The following is a 24,348-nucleotide window of genomic DNA, read 5'->3' as shown; positions in this document are numbered from 1 at the left end:
GTCACATGTACGTACAGCTGAATGGAAACGCCAATACCATATCCCTCCACTAAAGGCGGAGGGATAAAAATCAGCACTAAAAACACAGCCTTTACAAGTCAACAGGTCTTCACCTCTGCTCCATGTGGGAAAACTGTTACTTGCAGATCACTAACATGTAAAACTGGTTAGAACTCAGAAACATTGAGTTAGGATAAATGACAGCTATATGTATGTCTGAAATACTGTTAATAACAGCAAAAACCCAACAAAGCAATACAACAAATACTTTCAACAGCCATTTTACACTTAACAAATCAGTATAACATAATAATGCTATAGAACTAGCTTTAAAAACAATGCAAAGCCTCCAAACCTGTAGGACTGTCTGGCTTTTCAGACTTGCAAAAATCCCAGAACTGGTAAAAGTCTTCTGGCATTTCAACCAAAAATTTCTGTTTGATATTCTCCCTAACATCAACTGGGGATTCAGGAGGTTCAATATCATCTTCGTCATCATCACTTTCTACTCTTGGTGATTCTCCAGGGCTGTCTACAATGAAGTTAAACATTACAAGTCATGTTGGAGTATAAAATTAAGATCATTTCAAATGAAAAAGAACTGGGTACAAGTTCACAAGTTCTTGAATAAATACAAAGACAAGTCTCCTTAAATTGGGTTAAAACTTGTTTTTTGTGTAAGCGGTACCTGGTATAAACTGACTGGTGCATTAATCTTCATCTCAGCATAGAATGTGGTTAAGACTTTAGTGCTTCTATGTGCCAGTGATGGTGATGAATTTTGTCCAGCTAAGTTCATAATTATGTCAACAATATAATAGAATTAAATGTCTTATATGGAGTAACGGTTGAGAGTTAAGACACTTCAAGCACCTCTTGGCGATATGTTGAACAAAGTCAGTACTCTACAGGACTGTACACCGTCAGAAAAAGTTTATTTTTATGCCCAAGCTGTTGAATGTAAGCATATAGAGTGTGAACTGTATGTATGTTCCTCATTCTGTCTGTCTATCTGTTACACTTTCTTGTGTATTGAACTCCTCATACAGTATCCATCCACCTCAAATGAAACTTGGTATACATCATCAAGAAGAAGTTGACAAACGCATATACATGTAGTGTAAGGTTTTTCATGTCCCAAGTATTTTTTGTTGTGGCCCTGTTGTTGACTTTATTTATAATTCTATAAATTATTCAATCAAGCACTTTCTGGGAACATATTTCATGTAAGGTTAACAACATTCTTGTACCTTTTACTATGCAAGTCGAAAATTTAAAGTTTATGAAATTGGAGGCAAAACATGCAGTCTAACTACATTGTACTCAATTATTTGCAGAATATGTGTGTTAAGTTTAAAGAATTGACTTAGTATTTCTAGAGAAACCTGCTTACATTTTGTATGTATGCAAAATTTTATAAAGCAGATACCGACAAACTAGTAGAGTAACAACAGAACCTCTTTTACTTTAAAAAATTTGAAATAGTTGAGCTAAATACAATGCATACACTAACTGCCAGCTTTAATTCAATACATTGAAGACTTTTCAAAATCCATGTACTAAGGAAACTCTGAACAATCAAGTTGTGGTGCAATACTTTAACCTTACCCTTGTTTTCTTCAGCTGTCTCCTTGTTTGCCTCACTGTGGTCTACATCACTTGCCTCACCAGAGTCTACCTCCTCATCACTTACTTCATGCTCAACATGTTTCTCTTCCTTCTTCTTTCCAAAGAAATCATCTAATGTTTTTCCTTTACCTTTTGTGGTTGTGTCTGTTTTCCTCTTTTTCAATTTTGGTTGATCTTCCTGAAAGAAGTCAGTTTTCAACTTATTAGTGGTAGTTTTCAAAATAAAACATGTCATTTTTTTTCAAAAAAAAAAAAAAAAAAAAAAAAAAAAAAAAAGAGTATGCAAGTGTATAAAGAATTTATTCTAACATTGTTGGCCCACGGTGTTTGCCAAGAGTCTTTGGGCACAATCTTGGCTAGAGGTCTGGTATTAACCCTTATCATGCTGGATACGAATGATTCTGCCTTTGCGACCAGTGTAGATCATGATCAGCCTGCACATCCGTTCAGTTAGATCTACACTGTTCTCCATTCAGTCAGTATCTTTTTGGTAAGCACCCCTTTTAACAATTAATGGTACTGTCCAAATTGAAAGATGGACAAGTTCATTACAGAAATCTAGCAGGGTAAGGGTTAACCCTACTGTTTGATCCACCTAATCTGTAACAAGGCTTTCCAAGATAAGGCAGTACCTTAAAGGCAAATCATACTAAATGTCTTCAAGGATGGTAATACAGACTTTTAAATTAGCAAAGTATCTTTTTCACCTTTGAATCTAATGCAGCCTCAAAAAAAATTTGAAGGAGGTATTTCCCATTGTAAATTTTGTTTGAAAATCACCAAAATTATAAACGTTTCCATGCCACCAAACTGTTTTCCTAGTAAGTTGAACAGTAACTAAATTATGTGACAAGAGTTATTTGGGCAAAATATTGCCAACAGCGGTGGTACCCATTTTAAATTTCTATGTATTCTTCAAATTTTGTTGCATAGTATGTCTTATGTCAGTTCAAAAGGAAAAGAGATCAAAAACATTAAAAAAAGGTTTGTTCTTAGCATTTGAACTAAATTAAATGTGCTTGCGTGACAGATTTATTGCATTTTTTCTAGTTAAGTTTCAATACCGTGTTCATTTCAGCTCAGACACAGTCCAAATAATTAGATACTTGAAAATGCTGTCATTTTACATTTAACATTCAATATTCTGATATTTTGACTTTTTTACTAGCAAAGCTTTTTTCAACATTTAAATCCATGGGTAATATCTAAGCAGTGTAGCACATTTTTTATTTAAACATATGATAAAGTCAGTTCACTCTGTACCCAAATGAACAGAAACACCTTTGCTTCAAATTTGCAACATTCACAATCCAAATAATATGAGCCGTGCCATGAGAAAACCAACATAGTTTGTTTGCGACCAGCATGGATCCAGACCTGCCTGCGCATCCACGCAGTCTGGTCAGGATCCATGCTGGTCGCTTTCAAAGCCTATTGTAATTAGAGAAACCGTTAGCGAACAGCATGGATCCTGACCAGACTGCGCTGGTCGCAAAGCCACTTTGTTGGTTTTCTCATGGCACGGCTCATATATCCTGGAAATATCACATCATTCTGTCTTCACTGAATGTTTACATTTGCTGAGCCACCATTTTGCACAGGAATACTGAAGCACTTATCAAATTTAATCTGATCTGCCAATAATACTCACATAAGACAATTTTTATTTCATTTTCATCATAAATGCATACTTTTGAGTTACCTATAAATTTTTAATGCTAATGTCTATATTATTTTTATCTTGTTACAGTAATTATATCAAGGGCATAACTACTGTTGCGCACAATATGCAAATGCGTATAATTTTTTGTCAAATTACCACCCTAAAAAGCAGCTAGACTGCACCAAATGAAGTCAATATTTCAACAATTTTCTGGGGGAGGTATCCCATACCCACACCAGAAAGAGGGGGGCACCCCCTCCCACACTCACCCCCTTTCATGTGCATAAATCAGACGCCTTTGTATATCATTAACAAGAGCTGTCACCATTAGTGACAAATGCCCCCGAAACCTGCCAAAGAATGTTACAGTTGTCTGCGCAAAACAATCACACATCATTTTGTGACCTTGACCCGAGAAACCCAGGTCATAAGTGCGACGCACCTTCTCAATATGGTTAACCTTGTGTCAAATTATTCTCAAATCCCTTGATAAATGACAGATTTATGGACCAGACAAGAAACACCTTTCACTTCCAAGTGTGACCTTGACCTTGGAGCTAGGGATCTGGGTCTTGAGCATGACACATCATCTCAATATAGGGAAAATTTATGCCAAGTAATTTTAAAATCCCTTCATCGATAGCAGAGTTATGGACCGGACAAGAAACAGACCATCTTAACCTTTAACCTCTAAGTCAGTGTGACTCAAACTGTGACCTTGACCTTAGAGTTAGGGGTCTGGATCTTGTGCACGACATTCTCACTATGGGGAACATTTATGCCAAGTAATTTCAAAATCCCTTGATGAATGGCAGAGTTATGAACCAGACATGAAACAGGCCCTGTTAACCTCTGACTACTAAATGTGACCTTGACCTTGGAGCTAGGGGTCTGGGTCTTGCACAAGACATATCGTCTCATTATGGTAAACATTTATGCCAAGTTATTTCAAAATCCCTTCATGGATAGCAGAGTTATGGACCAGACACGAAACAGACCCTGTTAACCTTTGGCCTCTAAGTGTTACCTTGAACTTGGGAGCTAGGGGTCTGGGTCTTGCGCATGACACGTCATCTCATTATGGTGAACATTTATAGCAAGTCTACGGCACATGACTTTCCCAGTCACTGTACAAGCCAGTCAGTATTTTAATTATAAACATTGATGGTGTTGCCTTATCAGTTCCAATAGTCCAAACAAGAACACTGCCTTGCGGGTGCTGACGCTCATCTGATTTTTTTTGTATAATAGAAATATTGTCCTACCCATGATTTTCTAAGTCTAAAAAGGGTCATCACTCTTGCAAAAAGCAGGACAGAGTTATGTTTCTTGATGTACAGTGTCCACTTATGATGGTGAAAAACTGTTGCAAGTTTTAAAGCAATAGCTTTGATAGTTTATGAGAAAAGTTGACTAAGACATAATATTCAACCAAGAAAATGATTTTTCTAAGTCCAAAAGGGGCAATAATTATTGCAAAAAGCAGGATGGAGTTATGTTGCTTGATGTACAGGGCCAGCTTATGATGGTGAACAAGAGTTGCAAGTTTTAAAGCAATAGCTTTGATAGTTTAAGAGAAAAAGTTGACCTAAACATAAAACTTAACCAAGAAATCTGATATTTTCTAAGTCCAAAAGGGGCCATAAATCTTGCAAAAAGCAAGATGGAGTTATGTTTCTTGCTGTACAGGATCAGCTTATGATGGTGAACAAGTGTTGCAAGTTTTAAAGGAATAGCTTTGATAGTTTAGGATAAAAGCTGACCTCAACATAAAACTTAACCAAGAAAACTGATTTTCTAAGTCCAAAAGGGGCAATAATTCTTGCAAAAAGCAAGATGGAGTTATGTTTCTTGATGTACAGGGTCTGCTTATGATGGTGAACAAGTATATCAAGTTTCAAAGCAATAGCTTTGATAGTTTAGGAGAAAAGTTGACCTAAACATAAAACTTAACCAAGAAATCTGATATTTTCTAAGTACAAAAGGGGCCATAAATCTTGCAAAAAGCAAGATGGAGTTATGTTTCTTGCTATACAGGGTCAGCTTATGATGGTGAACAAGTATTCCAAGTTTCAAAGCAATAGCTTTGATAGTTTAGGAGAAAAGCTGACCTAAACATAAAACTTAACCAGGCAACGCCGACGCAGACGCCGACGCCGACAACCGCTCAAGTGATGACAATAACTCATCATTTTTTTTCAAAAAATCAGATGAGCTAATAATAGGACGTTTCAGCGTGATAACTTTTGACTGTTGCTGTCCCATCCAAACTTATTCTGCATATTTCTGTTAGGAAATCCCCATAAGATATTAGAAATCCATTGGCAACATTTTCTGTTACATATGCAAAATATTTGTATAAATGATTACATCTCTGGTAATGAATTTATGTTTACATTAAAGCATAAACACACCTTGCTGACATTTTATGAATGTATATTTTGTGTTTTGTTTCTGAAATTTAGTGTTATCGGCAGTCTGATGTGTACTGAAACCAGTGTCAGGGTAAATATCTCTACACACCTGTCACTTCTTATTTTCGAAGATTTTTAAAAGTCTCTTATTTCAAATTATGAGTTATATTCAACTCATTAAAATGAGCCGTGCCATGAGAAAACCAACATAGTGGGTATGCGACCAGCATGGATCCAGACCAGCCTGCGCATCCGCGCAGTCTGGTCAGGCTCCATGCTGTTCGCTTTTAAAGCCTATTGGAATTGGAGAAACCGTTAGCGAACAGCATGGAGCCTGACCAGACTGCGCGGATGCGCAGGCTGGTCTGGATCCATGCTGGTTGCAAACCCACTATGTTGGTTTTCCCATGGCACGGCTCAATTTTGAAGTTTCTACATGAATATTAATGTCTAATTTATGACAGCAAGTAAGTCTCAAACCAGTACATTATGATTTTTTGGATTTTTTAATGTCTTTGTTTTCCTAACAGTAAAATGCAGATACCGGTAAGGCTTAGAGGGATGACAACTAAAAGATATCATATCATAAAATAAGTCATTCCGATAAGCCAAATGAGTAAGGCTACAGTTCCATTAGTAAATTTGACTGTACTAAACCCTATGGAAGGGAATGTCCGCCAGGACATGCATGCTGCTAAATGACATTGCTATGTTATTTACTTACATATGCGTTCTGCAACATTGCAACTGCATTTTAGTTTCTTATATTTGCCTTACAAGAAATTCATCTTTAATGCTTCTTAATGCTAAGAAAACAGTCCTTTCATCAATATCGGTTATTCTTGCATGTGCGTTCAACTTTTTTTTTGTTTGCTTACTGCAATATTGAAATATATACTCATGCTATTACTAACTGTATTCTATGTTTTCTTACGCGTATTTGACTTTGTTGCTACTGAATGTAATGAGCTATTAATAACGTTGTGACTTGTGAATATTTCGAATTTTTCGTAACTTGATTGTTACTGCTTTTTGGATTTAACAGTAGTGATGTTTGCAACCACGTGGTTCTTGTTTCAGCGATTTTTTTGGCATTTTGGGAAAGCGTCCGCGTCCGGACGATTTGAGAAAAATAGCGTCGTTTTCATCCTAATTGGGAATTTTGTGTAACATACAAAATTACAATAACCCCTTTCCTGGATCTAACTGAGTTACACTAGAGCTAGTGTTCTGATCATCACAACATGATACAGTGGCCTGACTCTGAGATAACGATGGTTGTTCTTAAGGCACACACTCTGGCACAAATTAAACCGGAGTTACACAAGAGTTCTCCTGACTTTGACATGAAAACGACACCGATGTCGACGATTCAACGGATGTGGACATTTGCCATTTACACGCAAGAATATGCATTTTACATACATGCAGTGACGAAAGATGCATGGTGTGTGCCACTAACGGATGGAATGTAACACAAAGACGCATGGATGTTGCATTTAGTTTAAAACGAATAACACAAGGCAACATGCATTTGTCATTTAGCAGCATGCATGTTCTGGCAGAGATTCCCTAAAATGCAGTTGCAATGTTGCAGAACGCATATGTAAGTAAATAACATAGCAATGTCATTTAGCAGCACGCATGTCCTGGCGGACATTCCCTTCCATATAAACCAACCAAGCATATTCCTTGTACAAGCAATTTGTGCTGAAGCGCTCAAACACCTCGGAATAAGTTATCTTTACTTTTTATTGCATAGCAAATAGTAAAAGGTAATTTTTAAAACACATCGAATTTTAAACAGAATATATTCAATGTTTCAGACATATTTCAGGGTCCTCGTTTGCCTTTTTTGGGGCCGAAATTCGGCCCCGTTCCCCCCTCGAAATAGTATGTTCCCCCCCCCCCCCCCGAGTGTAGAAAAATTCCCCCTCGAAAGAAAAAAAATCGATACCCGATAGTCTTAGGAGCGTCTCGTAACTTGATGGGCCTGATAAAGTTTTACGAGACATTTTCCTTTGATAATCCTTCCTCTTATCAGTCATTTCCTACAGTAAAACTATGTCCACGATAAACACGTGTATTCAAAATAAACACTCGCGGTCATGCCCTCCTGCCTTTGATCTTCTGCTAAATTCCCACCCTTTATCCTGTGGACATGCCACGCTGATTTTTCTTTATCAGCAAGTTACGTCACGGCGAGTGAACATAAGTAATGAGAATCAATGAAGTGTTAACATTAATTGATAAAGCATTACCCGTACTGAGCCTGCAAAATGTCAAAAAAGGCGCCAATTATTATCGTAATTAAGCGACCAGCTGATTACCGAGCATGTGAAAAGTGTCCTGCATGATTAAATCATTTCTTCATGCAAACTTTAAATTAGATCATTGTTTAATGATTGTACCTTAATATCAACGACAAAATCCACAAATTTAAATGAATTTGGAAAGTAAAAAAAAGTTTAGAATGTCCGTTCACGATTCTAATTACACCCGATGACATATGCAATTTTTCCAAAATTCACTACAAAAACTTGACTTTCAATGCAATTTTTAATGAAAAATAGCATCATTATTTGAGGAACTATCTCTGGTTTACCTTAGTGGACCAAGTTAACTGGCAAAAACAACATTTCAGATTACATTCCAAAAGTGTACCAGTATCCGGATAGTATGTTTTTGGATACATTTTTACAGTGTTTCAGCACTTTTCTGCTAACAAACAAAAATATTGAAGAAAAACCTCATCAAATTAAAATGAATTTTGATAAAAATTTATTTACAATATGAGATTATATGACTTGAAACAGAAATTGTTATTATGCTGTAACATGTTCTTGGTTGTAGTAGCTATTAATTACCTAGTATTACTTTATACCGTAAAAAGATCACGGATGCAACAGGGGCGAAATGCGCAAAAATAGATTTGCTTTTTAAGCAGCATGCTCTCAAAAAAAAAAAAAACTACTGTCACGGACACCGCTGTTTCATCAGGGCCAGACATGCACAATCAGGTAGATACGATGAAGGAACCCTGTTCCGGCTGCTGCTGAGACAATGTCCGTCGATACTGCTAGTGCTACCGATAATGACGACATGTGAACCTCAATTGGATGTCACATAACTGATTTAATAAAAGAAAATAAAAGTTGCCTGTTTTCAATAGATTATGTTCTGTACAATACTTCAGATATATTCACATTAGTTTGATATCTGTAATACTCAATTGACCTTAATTTAAGGGGTTATGATCAGATGTGATATCTCCAAAATGAATTCCCCCCTCCCTTGAAAACGACGCGAAATTCCCCCCTCCAAGGGCCCCGGCCCCAATCCCCCAAAATGTAGAGAGGGCCCTGTATTTAGTAGGTTTTAAAATCCTAAAAATACTGGCTGGTATTTGGCAGAGGCGGAGAGGCATAAACTCCCAATTTTTTATTACTTTACACTAAAACAGGTCCCAGAAAAGTCACAAATTAGCTATATAGCTAAATCTAGCTATATACAGCTAGAAATAGCTATAAAACCAATAACAATTGTTTAACATATGAGTATATTAAATGTAAAATAATTATTATCCCATTCAAATGGTTTATGAGACAGAAGACAATAAAAAAGAATGGAGATCTATGCAGTTTCAGTTTCAATACATGTTACAAATTTCTGCGATTAGTCATTTATAAATTTGTCTTATACTACGATGATTATCACAAGTGAAAAATTCAGTGATGATTTATCGCAAAATACTGCCACAGTTATTGAAAATGTGACTACAAAGATCTTGGATTTGTGTTATTGTCTTTCATCTTCTAAACCTTTTGGACGTAATTATGACCATTTTGCATCTTGTTTTCACATATTTTGCATTACTGGTATTGGTTTTATAGCTACTTCTAGCTATATATAGCTAGATTTAGCTATATAGCTAATTTGTGACTTTTCTGGGACCTGTAAAATGGCGGGAAAATATAAGTCGATTGCTTATAGTTAAATGCTGCGTGTCATGTTTATTGTATTAACGGTCAGCAACCTCTTCGTTATCCCGCTTTGGGTGTCGGAACTGCTTCAGATGTTGTGGGTTTTTTCGGTAACATTTTTCGCCAAATTTGCACAGTGGTTTCTCATTCGATGCCATTGTTCTCCTTTGTGAAGAGCACAAAACAATGGGACAAGCTATTTGTCACATTTACAAAATATCAGAAAACAAGGAGATTGTAATAAAATATGTATTTTTTATAAGTGTTTTAGCATTTTAAAGCACATTTACATTAAAATCAGTGGCGTCAAAGAGAAAGAATTGAAGACAAATTGATTATAATAATAACTAGTCAAAACTTGCTTGATTAATCTTTGAATTTTAGAACATTGTTCTCATACTCATGCAAAGACACGCAAAGACTCACAAAAACATGCAAAGACATACAAAGACAGACACAAAGACATATGTTTGAAAGTGTATTGGTATATTAATGTTTAAATAGTGAATTTAAAGTGTGTTTATTATAAAATGAAAATAATATCGATATATTTAATGAAGATTTTGAAAAATTGTGCTGAATCTCAACTTTGAACGCCTTTGTGCATCTCTGTGACTGTCTTTGTGTGACTTTGTGTCTGTCTTTGTGACAATCTTTGCACGCCTTTGTGTGTCTTTGTGACTGACTTTGCAACATGTCTTTGTGTGTCCTTGTTTCTCTCTTTGTGTATCTTTATTTATAATTGTGACTGTCTTTGATCTTACTGTAAGATCAAGGCAATTATCGTAGCAGATGCCAGTTTTAGTAAGCCAGTCAGAGACCGTCTTGCCTTGATTCAGCAGAAATTAACTAAAACAGAGATTTGAAAGAAATAAAGCTTATAGTATTAATTTTTTGTAAGATCCATTAACAATGTCATCCATTTATAAGGCTACGTATGTAGTGTATATATACCTAGCCATGCGAAAATATGGACCAATTTTCCAAACTATTACCACATTTGGCCTGGTGGCAGAAAGTTGGGGGGAAAGCAGGAGTTCAACAACTCACATTGCCTTGCACACAAACCTCTTTCCTACCTATTCTACTTAACAAAACTCTACCTGTCCATCGATTGTTTTTTTTTTCAGTATTCCTTGCTGAATTAGGCCTCTGTATTTTGACATTTGCACCTATAACTAGCAATCGACATTTGCAGTACCGCATCTCACCGACTTCAGAACACTTATACCGTTAAGTTTAGCTGAATAAATGCTTGTCAGACGCTTTTAAAGTGTCCATTCCAGAGCACCACAACACAAAATCCACATTTAATATCATTTTGAAGGTAAAGAGGGCATTCAGTTTTGAGACTTACCTTTGTTTTAAGATTTTGACCTGGCCAATTTGCCAAAAGTAAAATAGATTCTGTTGTATCATTTAATTAGAGTTCTTTATCCAGATGATTCAGAGAATTGTTCCATCTTATTTTGCGTTGCACTCATGTCCTCGTATTTCTGCGCATCTATCGCGAACTGATTGTATATTTAACCACCCAGTTGTATTGTTACATAGTTTCTTATATATATAGTTTCAGGGACATAGTTTGTGTTATGTGACTGGTCTATAGAAATCACATGTTTACTGGGCTAATAAGTAATAATTGGCGCTTGGTACGTACTTCGGAACTTATATATGCATGATATGTCTCTGCTGTTCCTTCTTTCCATTAATGACCGACCTAGTTACATCTCCACAGGATCAACAGCTAGATTATTCGCTGATGACTGTGTGCTCTGCCATAGGATTAATTTAAGGTCAGTGGAAGATGTACAAGCATTGCAAAGGGATCTGGAAACTGGAAAAAGGGTTGGCTGATGGAATTTCACCCTTAGAAATTCCAAATAATGTACGTCACCAAAAACGGAAACCAATCAGAAATCTATATACCAGCCGTGACCACATGTTAGAAGAAGTAAACTCTGCAAAGTATTTAGGCATCAACATTCATAAGACTCTCAACTGGAACCATCATATTAATATTATTACAATTAAAGCAAACAATACCAGATCATTTACTCAGAGAAATTTGCATCAGTGCCCAAAGAAAACAAAAGAACTTTGTTATATGACCCTAGTGAAACCACTTATGGAATACGCTGTAGTTATCCGAGATCCCCATACACAGGAAAATATAAGGAATCTGGAGATGGTGCTGCGAAGGTCAGCACGGATGGTCTTCCCTGACCACAGTCGAACCAACAGCGTCACCTCTATGCTCCATCATCTTTAGTGGCATTCACTCAAGGAACGGAGAGCACAGACAAAGGTCACCATGATGTACAGGGTTGTCCTTGGATTAGTGGATGTGCAAACTACAAACTCATCCCATCGACCACAGTCAGAGGTCATGACATGAGATTTCTGGTGCCTTTTGCCCGGACCCTCAAGTACCGGAAGTCGTTTTCCCCCAGACGCTATCAGGTTATGGAACAGCCTTCCCCAGACAGTGATAAACTGCCCCTCAACAGACAGCTTCAAGAGGGAAGTGCAGTCTGTAGAGCTGGTTGTTTTTTTTTTAAATTACTTATGTAGTATATTTTAACAAATTGTGCACTTGTAAATGTTTCTTACACCACACAAGCGCCAATACGAGTATATGCCAGATGATAAGTATCTGTACTATAAAAAGAAGAAGAAGAAGAACTCTGGCAATCGTTTTGACTGTTGAACAACACACCATTCAATAACTGTATATTAAATGATATGTCACAAGCACTTAGGTTAATTATAATCAGTATCATTATCAGATATAATTGCCACATTGAATGCCACTGTCCCTTCATATGTGTATCTTATATACCCAATGTAACAGATATGAAACATACAAAGAAATAAAAATATCTCCCTAAAATTCCATGTCAAATTTATATTCCGGAATGTAAGACCGTAACTTGTACCAAAAATATGATTTATAAACAGTAACAGACATATTTTGTTAATTAAACACTTTTTGTGGCTTACAGAGTAAAACCTATGAACAGATTCAACAGAAGATAAATCGGCCAATACAATATTTCAACTTTTAAACATAAAATGAATAGAAATTTGACTTGTTCGTTTGGATTAAATTTCGTGGACTGACCCAACCACGAAATCGACGAAAATTAGTCCCCCCAAAAAATTAATGATTTCACAGCATATATAAAACGCATGAATAAAAGCCGCTTTTGTGAATAGCCAACTTTAACAGAAATATTCGTATCACACAAATGATTAAAGTCAATGCTAATACAATGAACTGATGCGAATTCTAAACTCATCATCTCACATGGAAAGAATATATACTGAAAATATTTCTATGTGTAACGTCACAAAATGTTTTGACAGGAGGCAGTCATTTTGCCGTCACAAGTGACGTCAATTGAAATAAAGCTGGTAAGTCAATGTTGTTTCTTGTTATTAAATCCTGTTTTGTGAACGCACAAAGCTGATCAGATTATTAATTTTTAGTGAAATAATTATTTTATTGATAGAATGTTTAGTGTAGCAGATATGCTACATAGGACATTAAAGGGATATACACATGGAAAACGTAAAATGTAAAATGTAAATAGGCAGTATGTTTTATTTCGGCATTAAACAACATACATTTTATAGCTACATGAAATATTGGTGAGCAAATCAAAAGATGTTCAAATATACAAGTAATGTATGCAAGATAATCAAATCGGGGGAGATGATATGTTATAAAAGGGACACATTATACATCAATAGGCGTTAATCCAATCAGGAGATTTTCTATATTGAATGCAGCACTTCAAAAAGAATGAAAATTGAATGGTATACTAAATTATAACTGCTGCAATTAGAGATAAAAGGATTATGTTTTAAATAATAATTTAGCATTAGTGATGCTGATTTATTTAGGTTGTCACATGACAATGGTTTTATTTCTGGATGATAATTTACATGTATTCTGAATGAAATTAAACAATAGAACTTATTAACTATAGTGTTCACCGAGTGTTTTGATTAAGAAATAATTAATAGCAAAAGAGTGTTTTAACACTATTTATGCATGATGGGCGGTTATACGTCGGGCGTAATAATTGCACGGGGCGCAGCCCGAGTGAAATTATTTGTAAGACGTATTACCGCCCGAGCGTATAAATATTGTTAAAATACTCTTTTGAAATAAATTATTTCGATTCTAATTTTCCCTTAATCTAAACAGTAGATAAAATATAGAAGCGCTCTTCCTTGGTCGCAACAAAAACTTTGACGTCACCGCACGTTAACGTGACGTCATTCTAGCATAAGAGTGTTTTAACAGAGACAAGCGTATTAGAATTTATGTTAGATTTTTACTCGATGTATCTGTAAAACTTGAATTTTTCCATGCTGATTGCCCATCCAAGATAAAGTGAGTTTTTTTAAATACATATATTTCAAACGGTACGTGAAAGGCAGTGGGGGTTGGTACATTTATAAAATATTGTAAAATATACTAGTAAAACATACAATTCTTATGGTGGTCTAATTCTATGAAACGGGTCGTTTTGTTCAGTAAATAGATAAACAGATATTATAAAAATTGAAAAATGTAAAAAAAAGTGTTGCTTAAATGTTGTTAACCACCTTAAAAACGAAATGTTGATATCGTTCGGACAGAGTAAAATCTTTTCAATTCCAATATAAATGTATTAGAATTCCACTTGAGCCCATGCTAGGGCCGTGAGGGGTGTTGGACATCTCATAAACTCTCATGAACAGATTCAGTCAAAAAACAAAACAAAAACAAGGATAAATATTCAACAAATAGAGTCTGCTATTCTTTGCTTGGTTGCATTCTATGCTTCCAAATGATCTTTTCACTGATTTTATAAACTCTCACAACAACAGTCTGCGGCTCTTAAACTTCTCCTCGTTCTTGGACTCTGTGTTGTTATATTTTCTACTCCTTTTGGGATCATTGAGCGCATTCATGTATACTGTAATAAAATTAAGCTTAAGCCTATGGTCGAGCTGATGTAAAATAGAACAGTGGAAAATCACAGGCAGCCCAGCATCTCTCAGAATTCCTATCTGGAGTGGTAGTCCCTATAGTGATGGAACGTGCTGCTATGCGTTGGATTCGTTCCAGACGGCAAGTATCACCTTGGTGGTGGGATTCCCACACTACATTTCCATATTCTAGTTTTAACCTGAGGAGGGTCATATATGTTGTCTTTTTCCTGAAATATTTGGACAGCGTCTAAAATTACTTTGAAATCATGAGTTTACGTTTTGGTAGTGCTATTATTGTGTGTGTTCTATTTGATATATTTACCGAGAGAGTGATACCAAGGTAAGAGTTTTCTGGAACTTGATTAGGGAAGGAATTGTTGATACGATAGAAATAACTTGACTTGTTTTTAGAGCTCATGAACTCTTTTTTCGTCGAATTTATTTTCTCTGTTGGAGGTTTTCAAGGTCTTGTCGTAACACTTGTTTATATGATGTTGTTCTATTTGTTTCTCTTTTCTGATTATCATTTACAGGGATGTAGACACATTATCGTTCTATAATTTATGAGAGTCATGGGCAAACATCCTCATTTGGGACTTCTCTTAGTGTTGCACTTTCCATTACCTCTCCTAATTAAATGGACTCAATGAAACCGAGTCTGCTATTATTTTGCTTGGTTGCATTCTGTGCTATGCAGATTTTATTAACTATCACAACAGCAATCTTTTAGTGCCGTGTGGCAGTCGAAAAATGTCTCCCCGTACTTCGATTCAGTGTTTTTATGGAGATGTAGTTTACAAACTTCGTAAGATCTTGGGTCATGGTAATTTTCCAAATGTATTTGGTAAAATTATAAAACGTTTTATTAAAAGAGGTTACGACCCAACTGTTTTGAGACATACCGCATGTTTAGTGTTCAACCCTTTTACAGTTGGACACTACGCTTCCCTCTGATTGTGTCTGACGGAAGAGGGGGAGGACTCTCTGATAAGCAGTTTTTAAATCCTACCAGGACAGAACTGTTTTGATAACTGTCTTCTGGCCTGTTTCGTCGGGCCCTTAAGGGTGTTTCTCTTGTTGCTTTGTCTTCTGAAAAGGCATTGAGTACATGCGGTTTTGGTTCTAAAGGTTTGCTTTTTATATATTTATACATGAGCATTTTTGTGTTTTACATGCCATGCCTTTTTATTTCCATTACGTGTGTTAGAGATTCACCTGGAGGGGATTACTTTTATTTACACTGTCCCGTGTCTTTGGAACATGGTGGGGGTAAGAGTGAGGTTGGGTGCGCACCATAAACCGGTTTAAGCTCCCCAGTGGTGATTTTGCCACTGACCGTTCCAAGGCGGTGCCCCACTGTGTTCCTTTGTTTGTTCGTTTTGTCCTGGTGTGTTGGCTTTGTGTGTGTGCGCGTGTATGTGTGTGTTTGTGGTGTGCGCGTCTGCGTGCTGTGTTTTCGTTTTGGGGAGGCTGCGTTTTTGATACGTGGCATTCCCTATTTGATATTTGTCTTTGTTTTTTATTATATTTTCTGGTCATTTTGGACCATGGAGTCCATTAAATATCTACTATATGGAATTCCTGGACCGCTTTAGCCGGTACTAGGGGGCGTGAGAGGTGTTGCACTTTCCATTACCTCTCAGAAACAGACTCAATCAAACCGAGTCTGCTATTATTTTGCTTAGTTGCATTCTGTGCTTCCAAAAGGTCTTTTTTCAGATTTTATTCACTTTTTTGGGCTGATCGTTGCCGGAACAGAGGAACAGCTAGGGACTACCTCAGAAGCTCATGGTAGAGTGTTCTCTTTGAGTGCAGGAGGTGGGGTTGGGTTCAGTCCCTGGCCGTGTCATACCAAAGACGTGAAAAATGCTACTGGTAGCTGCCTAGCTTGGCATTCAGTATTTTAATGGGTAAAATTATTTAAAAAGCCCAGACAAATACCGGATACCTATTTTGTCGCACAAGAGCTTTTTATCTCACGTTACCTGTTGATTACATGCGGCATAAAGTAAACCTTACCTTTACCTGGACAAACTCCAGAGCCTATAAAAGTTTGGTAAGACTTTTCCCCTTCAACAACGACACATTTCAGACTGTCTCAGAAAATGGGAGAACCAGTTCAACAGAGAGTCTAATTATGTGGTGTTCAACCAATAGTTTGAATACATTTAATATAATATTCATAATATATATTGATATGAATTTGTTTACGTTTTACTGGTGACCTAGTTAGGAGATTATAGGCAATGTGCACAAATGTATATGTGGTCCGTTTATCAACTTCCTTTCTGTCCTATTAATTAGTGCCAGATGTTGCAAATGTAGAAACACTTCACTTTAGATGGGTATAGCAGTTTGTTTTCATTTAGTTCAACTCATGACGTAATTATCACTTTTATTTCAGTCTGTATATATTACGTTCAACTCAGTCACGTCTGAAAACAGGCATAATCGTTAGTTATTCACATTCTAACACAAAATTTAATCTTTAAAGTAGAAGAAATGAAATAGATATCATAAATTGCTGTAGGTAATATATTCATCTCGTGAACAAAATCGTTACTATATATAGCATGTTCTGCGTAAAATGTAAGTTTGTGGCAGGCTTTGGGGACGGAATAAAGATATAACTCCGCCGTTGAGTCTCTCTTAATACTTCATGTCACTGTTGCAAGTACCATAACAATTAACATATTTTACTTTGACGTAGAAATACAAAATAATATGTATAACTTTCTGTCGGAGTCTGTGAGCTTGTCAGAGAAAATGGCAGATAGCAACTACATCTACATCTACATCATTACGCCAAACTGTCAGACTTGACATTTCTTTGACGGTGCGCAAGGAAAGAGAAAGTGTGAGAAAACTGTAAATAGTGAAAGCTAGAAGTTTGAGTCCCGGTCAAGATTTGATGCAAATAGTCAAAAGATAGAACTGTGAAGAAGTATACCCAGTCACTTTTCAGGTCCATCAGGACACGACCAATTCGGCTTCCGAGGCGGTACCAGGGCCCAAGGCCCGGCCGACATAGCTCGAGTCCATCATATGAACACCTAATTTGTGACTGGGAAGGGTGTCCCCTTAGAAGGTCAGGTTGGATAGCCCGCTCTTAAAAGATGCCAAAGAGGGGGCCTCAGCAACAGCTGCTGGTAGATCATTCCATAGCGGTATAGTATGTGGGAAAAAGCTAAACTTGAGACTGTCTGTAGATGTAGGGTGTGGCAAGAAACCCTTTCCATGCTTGTGTCGTGGCATGACCTTTCTCGGAGTCAGATATTTGTTACCATCTATGTCAACGAGGTGGTTTACTATGCGGTAGAGCATTGTCAGTTGGTGTTTCTGGCGGCGTGATTCGAGTGTTTCCCATTGTAGCTCTTCCAACATGCAGGTGACACTGCTGGTGTTATGGTACCTGTTAGTGGTAAAGCGTGCTGCGCGCCGTTGTACCATTTCCTCTTGACGTTTATGTGATACTGCGTGTGGACTCCATACTGTGCAGCAATACTCTAGGTTAGAACGTACCAGGGAGATATAAGCGCTGGTCTTGGTTTCTCTAGAGGTGTTCCGTAGGTTGCGCCGCAGAAAGCCGAGCATGTTGTTTGCTTTCTTGGTCACTCGGTCGATATGTGGTTTCCATGAAAGTTCAGAGTTAAGGTCCACACCAAGGTACTTAGATGTTTTTTCACTGGATAGTTGGATTCCTTTCAGTATGTAGTTAGTTGAAATGATCTTGGTTCTTGCCCTTGTTACACGTAAAACACTGCACTTTTGCGGGTGAAAGTCCATACCCCATGTAGCTTCCCACTTGGCTAGTGCATCAAGATCTGCTTGAAGAAGTTGGCGATCAAGGTCGGATCGGATCTGGCGATAGAGAATGCAGTCGTCCGCGAAGAGTCGTACACTTGATAGTAATCCCTCCGGAAGGTCGTTGATGAATATTAGGAAAAGGAGAGGACCTAATACCGAACCCTGGGGGACACCGCTAACGACAGGGACCTCTTCTGAACGCTGACCATGAACCAAGACTCTCTGTGTTCTACCATGTAAAAATGACGAGATCCAATCTAATGTGTTACCTCTGATTCCATAATGTTGCACTTTCCTTAAGAGGCGCTGGTGTGGCACGCGATCAAACGCCTTGCTAAAATCCAATATGATCAAGTCCGTTTGAATCCTGTTGGTCGAGCGACTCAGCAAGCTCATGCACTAGAGTTAGTAGTTGAGTTTCGCAACTCCTTCTTGCTCTGAACCCATGCTGACAGTCGTGAAGGATGGCGTGCTTGTCTAGGTGCTTGAGTGTCTGGCTGACAATGACATGCTCAAGCAGCTTGCAACATAAACTTGTTAGGGACACAGGACGGTAATTTGCAGGATCTTGCCTAGCACCCTTCTTGTATATGGCTGTGACACTGGCTTGTCGCCAGTCCCGTGGTACATTTCCTTCGCTGATGGAGCGTTGAAAGATCAGGGTCAAGATCGGGGCCAAGTCTTCAGCACAGTCCTTCAATATCCTAGCTGATATGTCGACCTGAAGCTTTCTTGGGGTTCATATTCTTGAGGAGCTTCAGGATGCCTTCCTCTTGTAACTCGATCTTGTCCATGTCCGGGTAAGGTGTACCCGTAGGACTGGGGATCTCGCCGCCGGTTTCATCTGTGAAAACTGACTTGTATTGTCGGTTCAGTATGTTGGCCTTGTCTCTCGCTGAGTTGAACAGTCTTCCATTATCCTTGAGCGGTGAAATACCAGTGTTGTCTTTCCGTAAAGATTTAATGTAGTTCCAAAATTTCTTTTGTTTTGAAGGTTTAGTTTCATCAGGGTCGTCAACTTCAATCAGGATTGTTCACATAATTTTGATAAGTTTCTCGTTCAAGTTTCTGAGTGGTACTCTTACATTGTCTGTATCTGTTGATATCTTTGTCCTGACCAGTTTTCTTCATTCTGGTGTACAGCTTTGCCTTTCTCCTCATGGAAGCCCTCACCTTACGGTCGATCCATGGCTTTCGCTTGAACCCCTCCTTGAGGATCTTTGTTGGGATATACTTGTTCATCAAGGATGTTAATTTCTTCTTGAATTTTGTCCAAAGCACATCAGCTGAAGCATTAGGAATATTGGACAAGTCTTCATGTAGCTCGCATAGCTCCTCTCTGAGGCCCTTGTAATTAGCCTTGTTGTATGTGAAGACTTTTCTCTTGAGTGGGGGTGTCTTGTGGGGTCGTAGACTAGCTTCCACGTAGACTGCCTCATGGTCCGAAATTCCTGGAATGACTTTAGTTGTATTGATAAATGAGCTGTTGTTGGAGAAGAATAAATCTAAGATGTTAGACGAGTGTTCAGTAACTCTTGTTGGTTCTGTTACTTGTTGTTCAAGATAGTAGTTTTCAGTGATTTCAAGTAATTGATTACAAAGGACAGGTTTAGATGCTGATGGATTAACGCTGTTGTTTCCCCAGTCGATATCACCAAGGTTGAAGTCCCCTCCGAGCCAGATGTGTGCTCCTGCTGGGATCCTTGATAGACATGTGTTTAGGTGTGACTGATACTCCGGTTGGTCCATGTTGGGTGGGCGGTAAAAAGCACCAACATAGAGATGGCTAGCTCCCTTGACAGTAAGTTGGACCCATAACATCTCGCAGTCGACTCCAATTGAAAGTTCCTCTGGTTCCATGCTTTGGTACTTCTTTTCAACCAGGATGAAAACCCCGCCACCTCTACCTTTATTACGGTCTCGTCGGTAGACAGTGTAATTTTCTGGGAAGATCTCAGTACTCAGATGTGATGAGTTGAGCCAGGATTCTGTACCGATGATGATTTCGGAGCCCGTGCTGGTGCACATATTGTTAAGAGATGTTTTCTTTCCAGCTATAGATTGGCAATTCATGAGGGCAACTTTGAGTGGAATATCCTGTCTCTTCTGTTTGCTTTTATGGATGAGTAGAAATTCATTTCCATTTTCTAGAAAACTTGGATGTTCAAGGTTTTCATCATCGCTTTGGAGTGCTTATGCTTTGAATTTAATCTCCAAAAAAGAAAATGGGGGGTCCTATTTGTTTATAGACCACCATCACAATCAAATGTAATTTTTGATACAGAAATGACAAATATGCTGGATAAATTATTTATAAATTTTGATCATATTATCACGATTGGAGACATGAATTATGATATGAAATCAGATAAAGGCAAACCAGTAGAAAATCTTTTAGACACTTTTAACTTAAAAAAATATGATAAAAACACCAATTTGTTATTCCAATACTGAAAACCCGTCAATTATAGACCTTATCTTAACAAACTCGCCAACTTTACTTTGTAATACTACTATAATAAATTCAAGTATAAGTGACTGCCATAGTATGATTTTCACTAGCCTCAAGGAACAAGTAAAAACAGTTCCTAAACAAAAAGTAATCTTCCGTAGTTACAAAAACTTTGACGAAACAGCAATTAAAAACGACCTACTTCAAGCTCCATTTCACATAGCACACATTTTTGATGACGTAGATGATATATATTGGGCACACAACACCATGTTTGTAGACATCCTCAATGAACACGCACCCATAAAAACAAAATACCCTAAAAAAGATCCACCACCATACATGAACTCACAATACAGAAAGATTATTTACAAGACACGCCAAGCACACAATAGATATTTAAAAACCAAAAGTACAACAGACTGGGAAAATTACAGAAAATTAAGAAACCGCAAAACATCTATAAAGCGAGACTCAATAAAAATATACTTTGAGGAAAGGTGTGGCGGTGGACCAAAGTCTAAGGACTTCTGGCCTACAGTCAAACCTTTTCTGTCAAAGAAATCCATAAATAAAAACAGTAATGACATTATCATAAAAGAAAACGACACACTTATATCAGATCAATCAAAAGTATGTGAATTATTCAATGATTTTTATGTAAATATTGCAAAAAATATTGGTATAAACTCAAACTTTAAAATAGATGACACCCATAGAAGTATTCAGGAAATTCACAATAACATCCCAAACCCGTCCAAATTTAATTTCAGTGAAGTAAAACCTGAGAATATAGAAAAACACTTAAAATCTGTCGACCCAAAAAAGGCTACATGATATGATGCAATACCACCTAAAATACTCAAATGCTCAGCTAATGCAATTTCAAAACCCATCAGTAATATAGTTAACACCATGATAAAAACAAATGATTTTCCAAATAGTCTTAAGGCAGCCCAGGTTACACCAATTTTCAAAAAGACGACCCATTTACTCTTAAAAACTACCGTCCTGTAAGTATACTTCCTACTATGTCCAAAATATTTGAGAAAATTATTAATGAACAACTAAGTGAACATTTTGAACAAATATTTCATGACTTCCTTAGCGCCTTCCGAAGAAAATATGGTTGTCAGACAACTCTATTACGACTTGTGGAAGACTGGAAGGAGGCACTGGATAGAAACGAGTACGTAGCAGCAGTACTGATGGATCTATCCAAGGCCTTCGACTGTCTCCCACATGACCGTATCATAGCAAAACTGGAAGCATATGGCTTATCAAAAGATGCATGCAGCCTAATAAATAGCTATCTTAAAAACAGAAAACAAAGAGTAAAAATTGGTCCAACCCACAGTTCTTGGCTCGAGACCATTAAAGGTGTTCCCCAAGGTTCGATACTCGGACCGCTAATCTTCAACATCTTTATAAATGATATATTTTATTTTGTGGAAAAATCAAACCTTTATAATTACGCCGATGACAATACCCTTTCTTTCAACCATCCGAACCTAGAAATTTTAAAAACTACTTTAGAACAAGACAGTGAACAATTAATAAAATGGTTTGAATTTAACCAAATGCAAGCAAATCCAGAGAAATTTCAAGCCATAGCTATAGGTAAAAACACAAATTCTAAACTATCAGCTATTACCATTGAAAGCAACAACATTACATGTGAAGAATCTGTAAAACTTCTAGGTATTGATTTAGATTATAGCCTAAATTTTGATCAGCAGATAAAAAAAATGTGTCAAAAAGCCGCAAACCAATTAAATGTTATACTAAGACTAAGCAAATTCTTAAACTTTGAATGCAAATTACTTATATACAAATCCTTTGTAAGATCTACTTTCAACTATTGTCCAGTTATCTGGCACTTCTGCAGTAAAACAAATACAGATAAATTAGAAAAATTACAGCATAGAGCCTTAAGGATCGTCTTTAATGATTTTGACTCATCATACAGTGAACTCCTCAAAAGAGTGAATATGCCAACACTACACCTTGGCAGATTAAAAACTTTACCCATTGAAACTTTTAAATGTTTGTACAACCTCTCACCACGATATCTACATGATTTAGTCACTTTCAAAAACTCTAAATACTCTTGTAGGTACAGCAACACAGTTGAAATCCCAAACGTAAGAACAACTACCTACGGTAAGAGATCTTTCCGGTTTGAGGCGACCCAGGTCTGGAACAGTCTGCCAAACAACATACGCCAAGTAGATAACTACAAGGAGTTTGTTAGGCTGATCCGGACATGGGTCGGCCCAAGCTGCAAATGTTCAATGTGCCACTAGTTATTTACCCCTGTATTTCCCATCCTCAGTTACATTTCATCTTGATGCCCTATTGCATGCTTCCTTTTTGCTTGCTTTTTAGTCCTCTTGTTGCTATTTATTTTTATATCTTTTCAATTTTCAGTTCAAGTTTTGGTTAGCCAGTCAGCATGCCAATAGACTATGTATTTTTATACGCCCGTTTGAAAAACGGGACGTATTATGGGAACGCCCCTGGCGTGCGGGCGGGCGGGCGGCGTCCACAGACCTTGTCCGGAGCATATCTTCTACATGCATGAAGGGATTTTGATGAAACTTGGCACAGTTGTTCACCATCATGATACGGAGTGTCATGCGCAAGAACCAGGTCCCTAGGTCTAAGGTCAAGGTCACACTTGGAGGTCAAAGGTCAAATTCAAGAATGACTTTGTCCGGAGCATATCTTCTTCATGCATAGAGGGATTTTGATGAAAGTTGGCACAATTGTTCATCATCATGAGAAGGAGTGTCGTGCGCAAGAACCAGATCCCTAGGTCTAAGGTCAAGGTCACACTTAGAGGTCAAAGGATACAAGAATGAAAACTTTGTCCGGAGCATTTCTTCTTCATGCATAGAGGGATTTTGATATAACTTGGCACAAATGTTCACCACCATGAGGCGGAGTGTCATGCGCAAGAACCAGGTCTCTAGGTCTAAGGTCAAGGTCACACTTAGAGGTCAAAGGATACAAGAATGAAAACCTTGTCCGGAGCATTTCTTCTTCATGCATAGAGGGATTTTGATATAACTTGGCACAAATGTTCACCACCACAAGACGTAGTGTCATGCGCAAGAACCAGGTCCCTAGGTCTAAGGTCAAGGTCACACTTAGAGGCCAAAGGTCAGATACAAGAATGACTTTGTCCGAAGCATTTCTTCTTCATGCATGGAGGGATTTTGATGTAACTTGACACAATTATACACCATCATGAGACGAAGTGTCATGCGCAGTTCCCTTCTTTAGAATTACTTCCCTTTGTTGTTACTATAAATAGCTTATATTGTAACTTTTTCATTACTAGTCGTAGGGAAAAATCGAGACCACTTTTCTGTAGTACAACATGCATGCTACATCCAATTTTGAGGT

General features: G+C 37.5%; 3 protein-coding genes across 3 annotated transcripts in view; all 3 read right to left on the bottom strand.

Annotated features, from left to right (window-relative positions):
• The window catches only part of LOC123557789 (histone PARylation factor 1-like), a 50,986-nt gene extending 41,093 nt beyond the window's left edge, over nt 1-9,893 (bottom strand). The window contains exons 1-3 of the mRNA XM_045349477.2: nt 9,743-9,893; nt 1,609-1,807; nt 356-532 (exon numbers count right to left, since the gene is read on the bottom strand). Coding sequence (XP_045205412.2) covers nt 356-532; nt 1,609-1,807; nt 9,743-9,847 — 481 coding nt within the window. The 5' untranslated portion in view covers nt 9,848-9,893. The remainder of the gene's footprint in view (nt 1-355; nt 533-1,608; nt 1,808-9,742) is intronic.
• The window catches only part of LOC128557185 (uncharacterized), a 423,236-nt gene that overhangs the window by 388,985 nt on the left and 9,903 nt on the right, over nt 1-24,348 (bottom strand). The gene's annotated exons all lie outside the window — the stretch shown is intronic.
• On the bottom strand, nt 19,190-20,513 carry LOC128557390 (uncharacterized). The gene is made up of 2 exons (XM_053544725.1): nt 19,571-20,513; nt 19,190-19,503 (listed from the first exon to the last, which is right to left on the bottom strand). Exons 1-2 carry the CDS (start codon nt 20,511-20,513, stop codon nt 19,190-19,192), a joined length of 1,257 nt encoding a protein of 418 aa, XP_053400700.1.

Source organism: Mercenaria mercenaria, chromosome 5, assembly GCF_021730395.1.
Source record: "Mercenaria mercenaria strain notata chromosome 5, MADL_Memer_1, whole genome shotgun sequence".
In the NCBI taxonomy this organism is placed as follows: Eukaryota; Metazoa; Mollusca; class Bivalvia; order Venerida; family Veneridae; genus Mercenaria; species Mercenaria mercenaria.
Note: the sequence above shows the minus strand (reverse complement) of the source record. Positions and strands in the feature narration are given on the sequence as shown.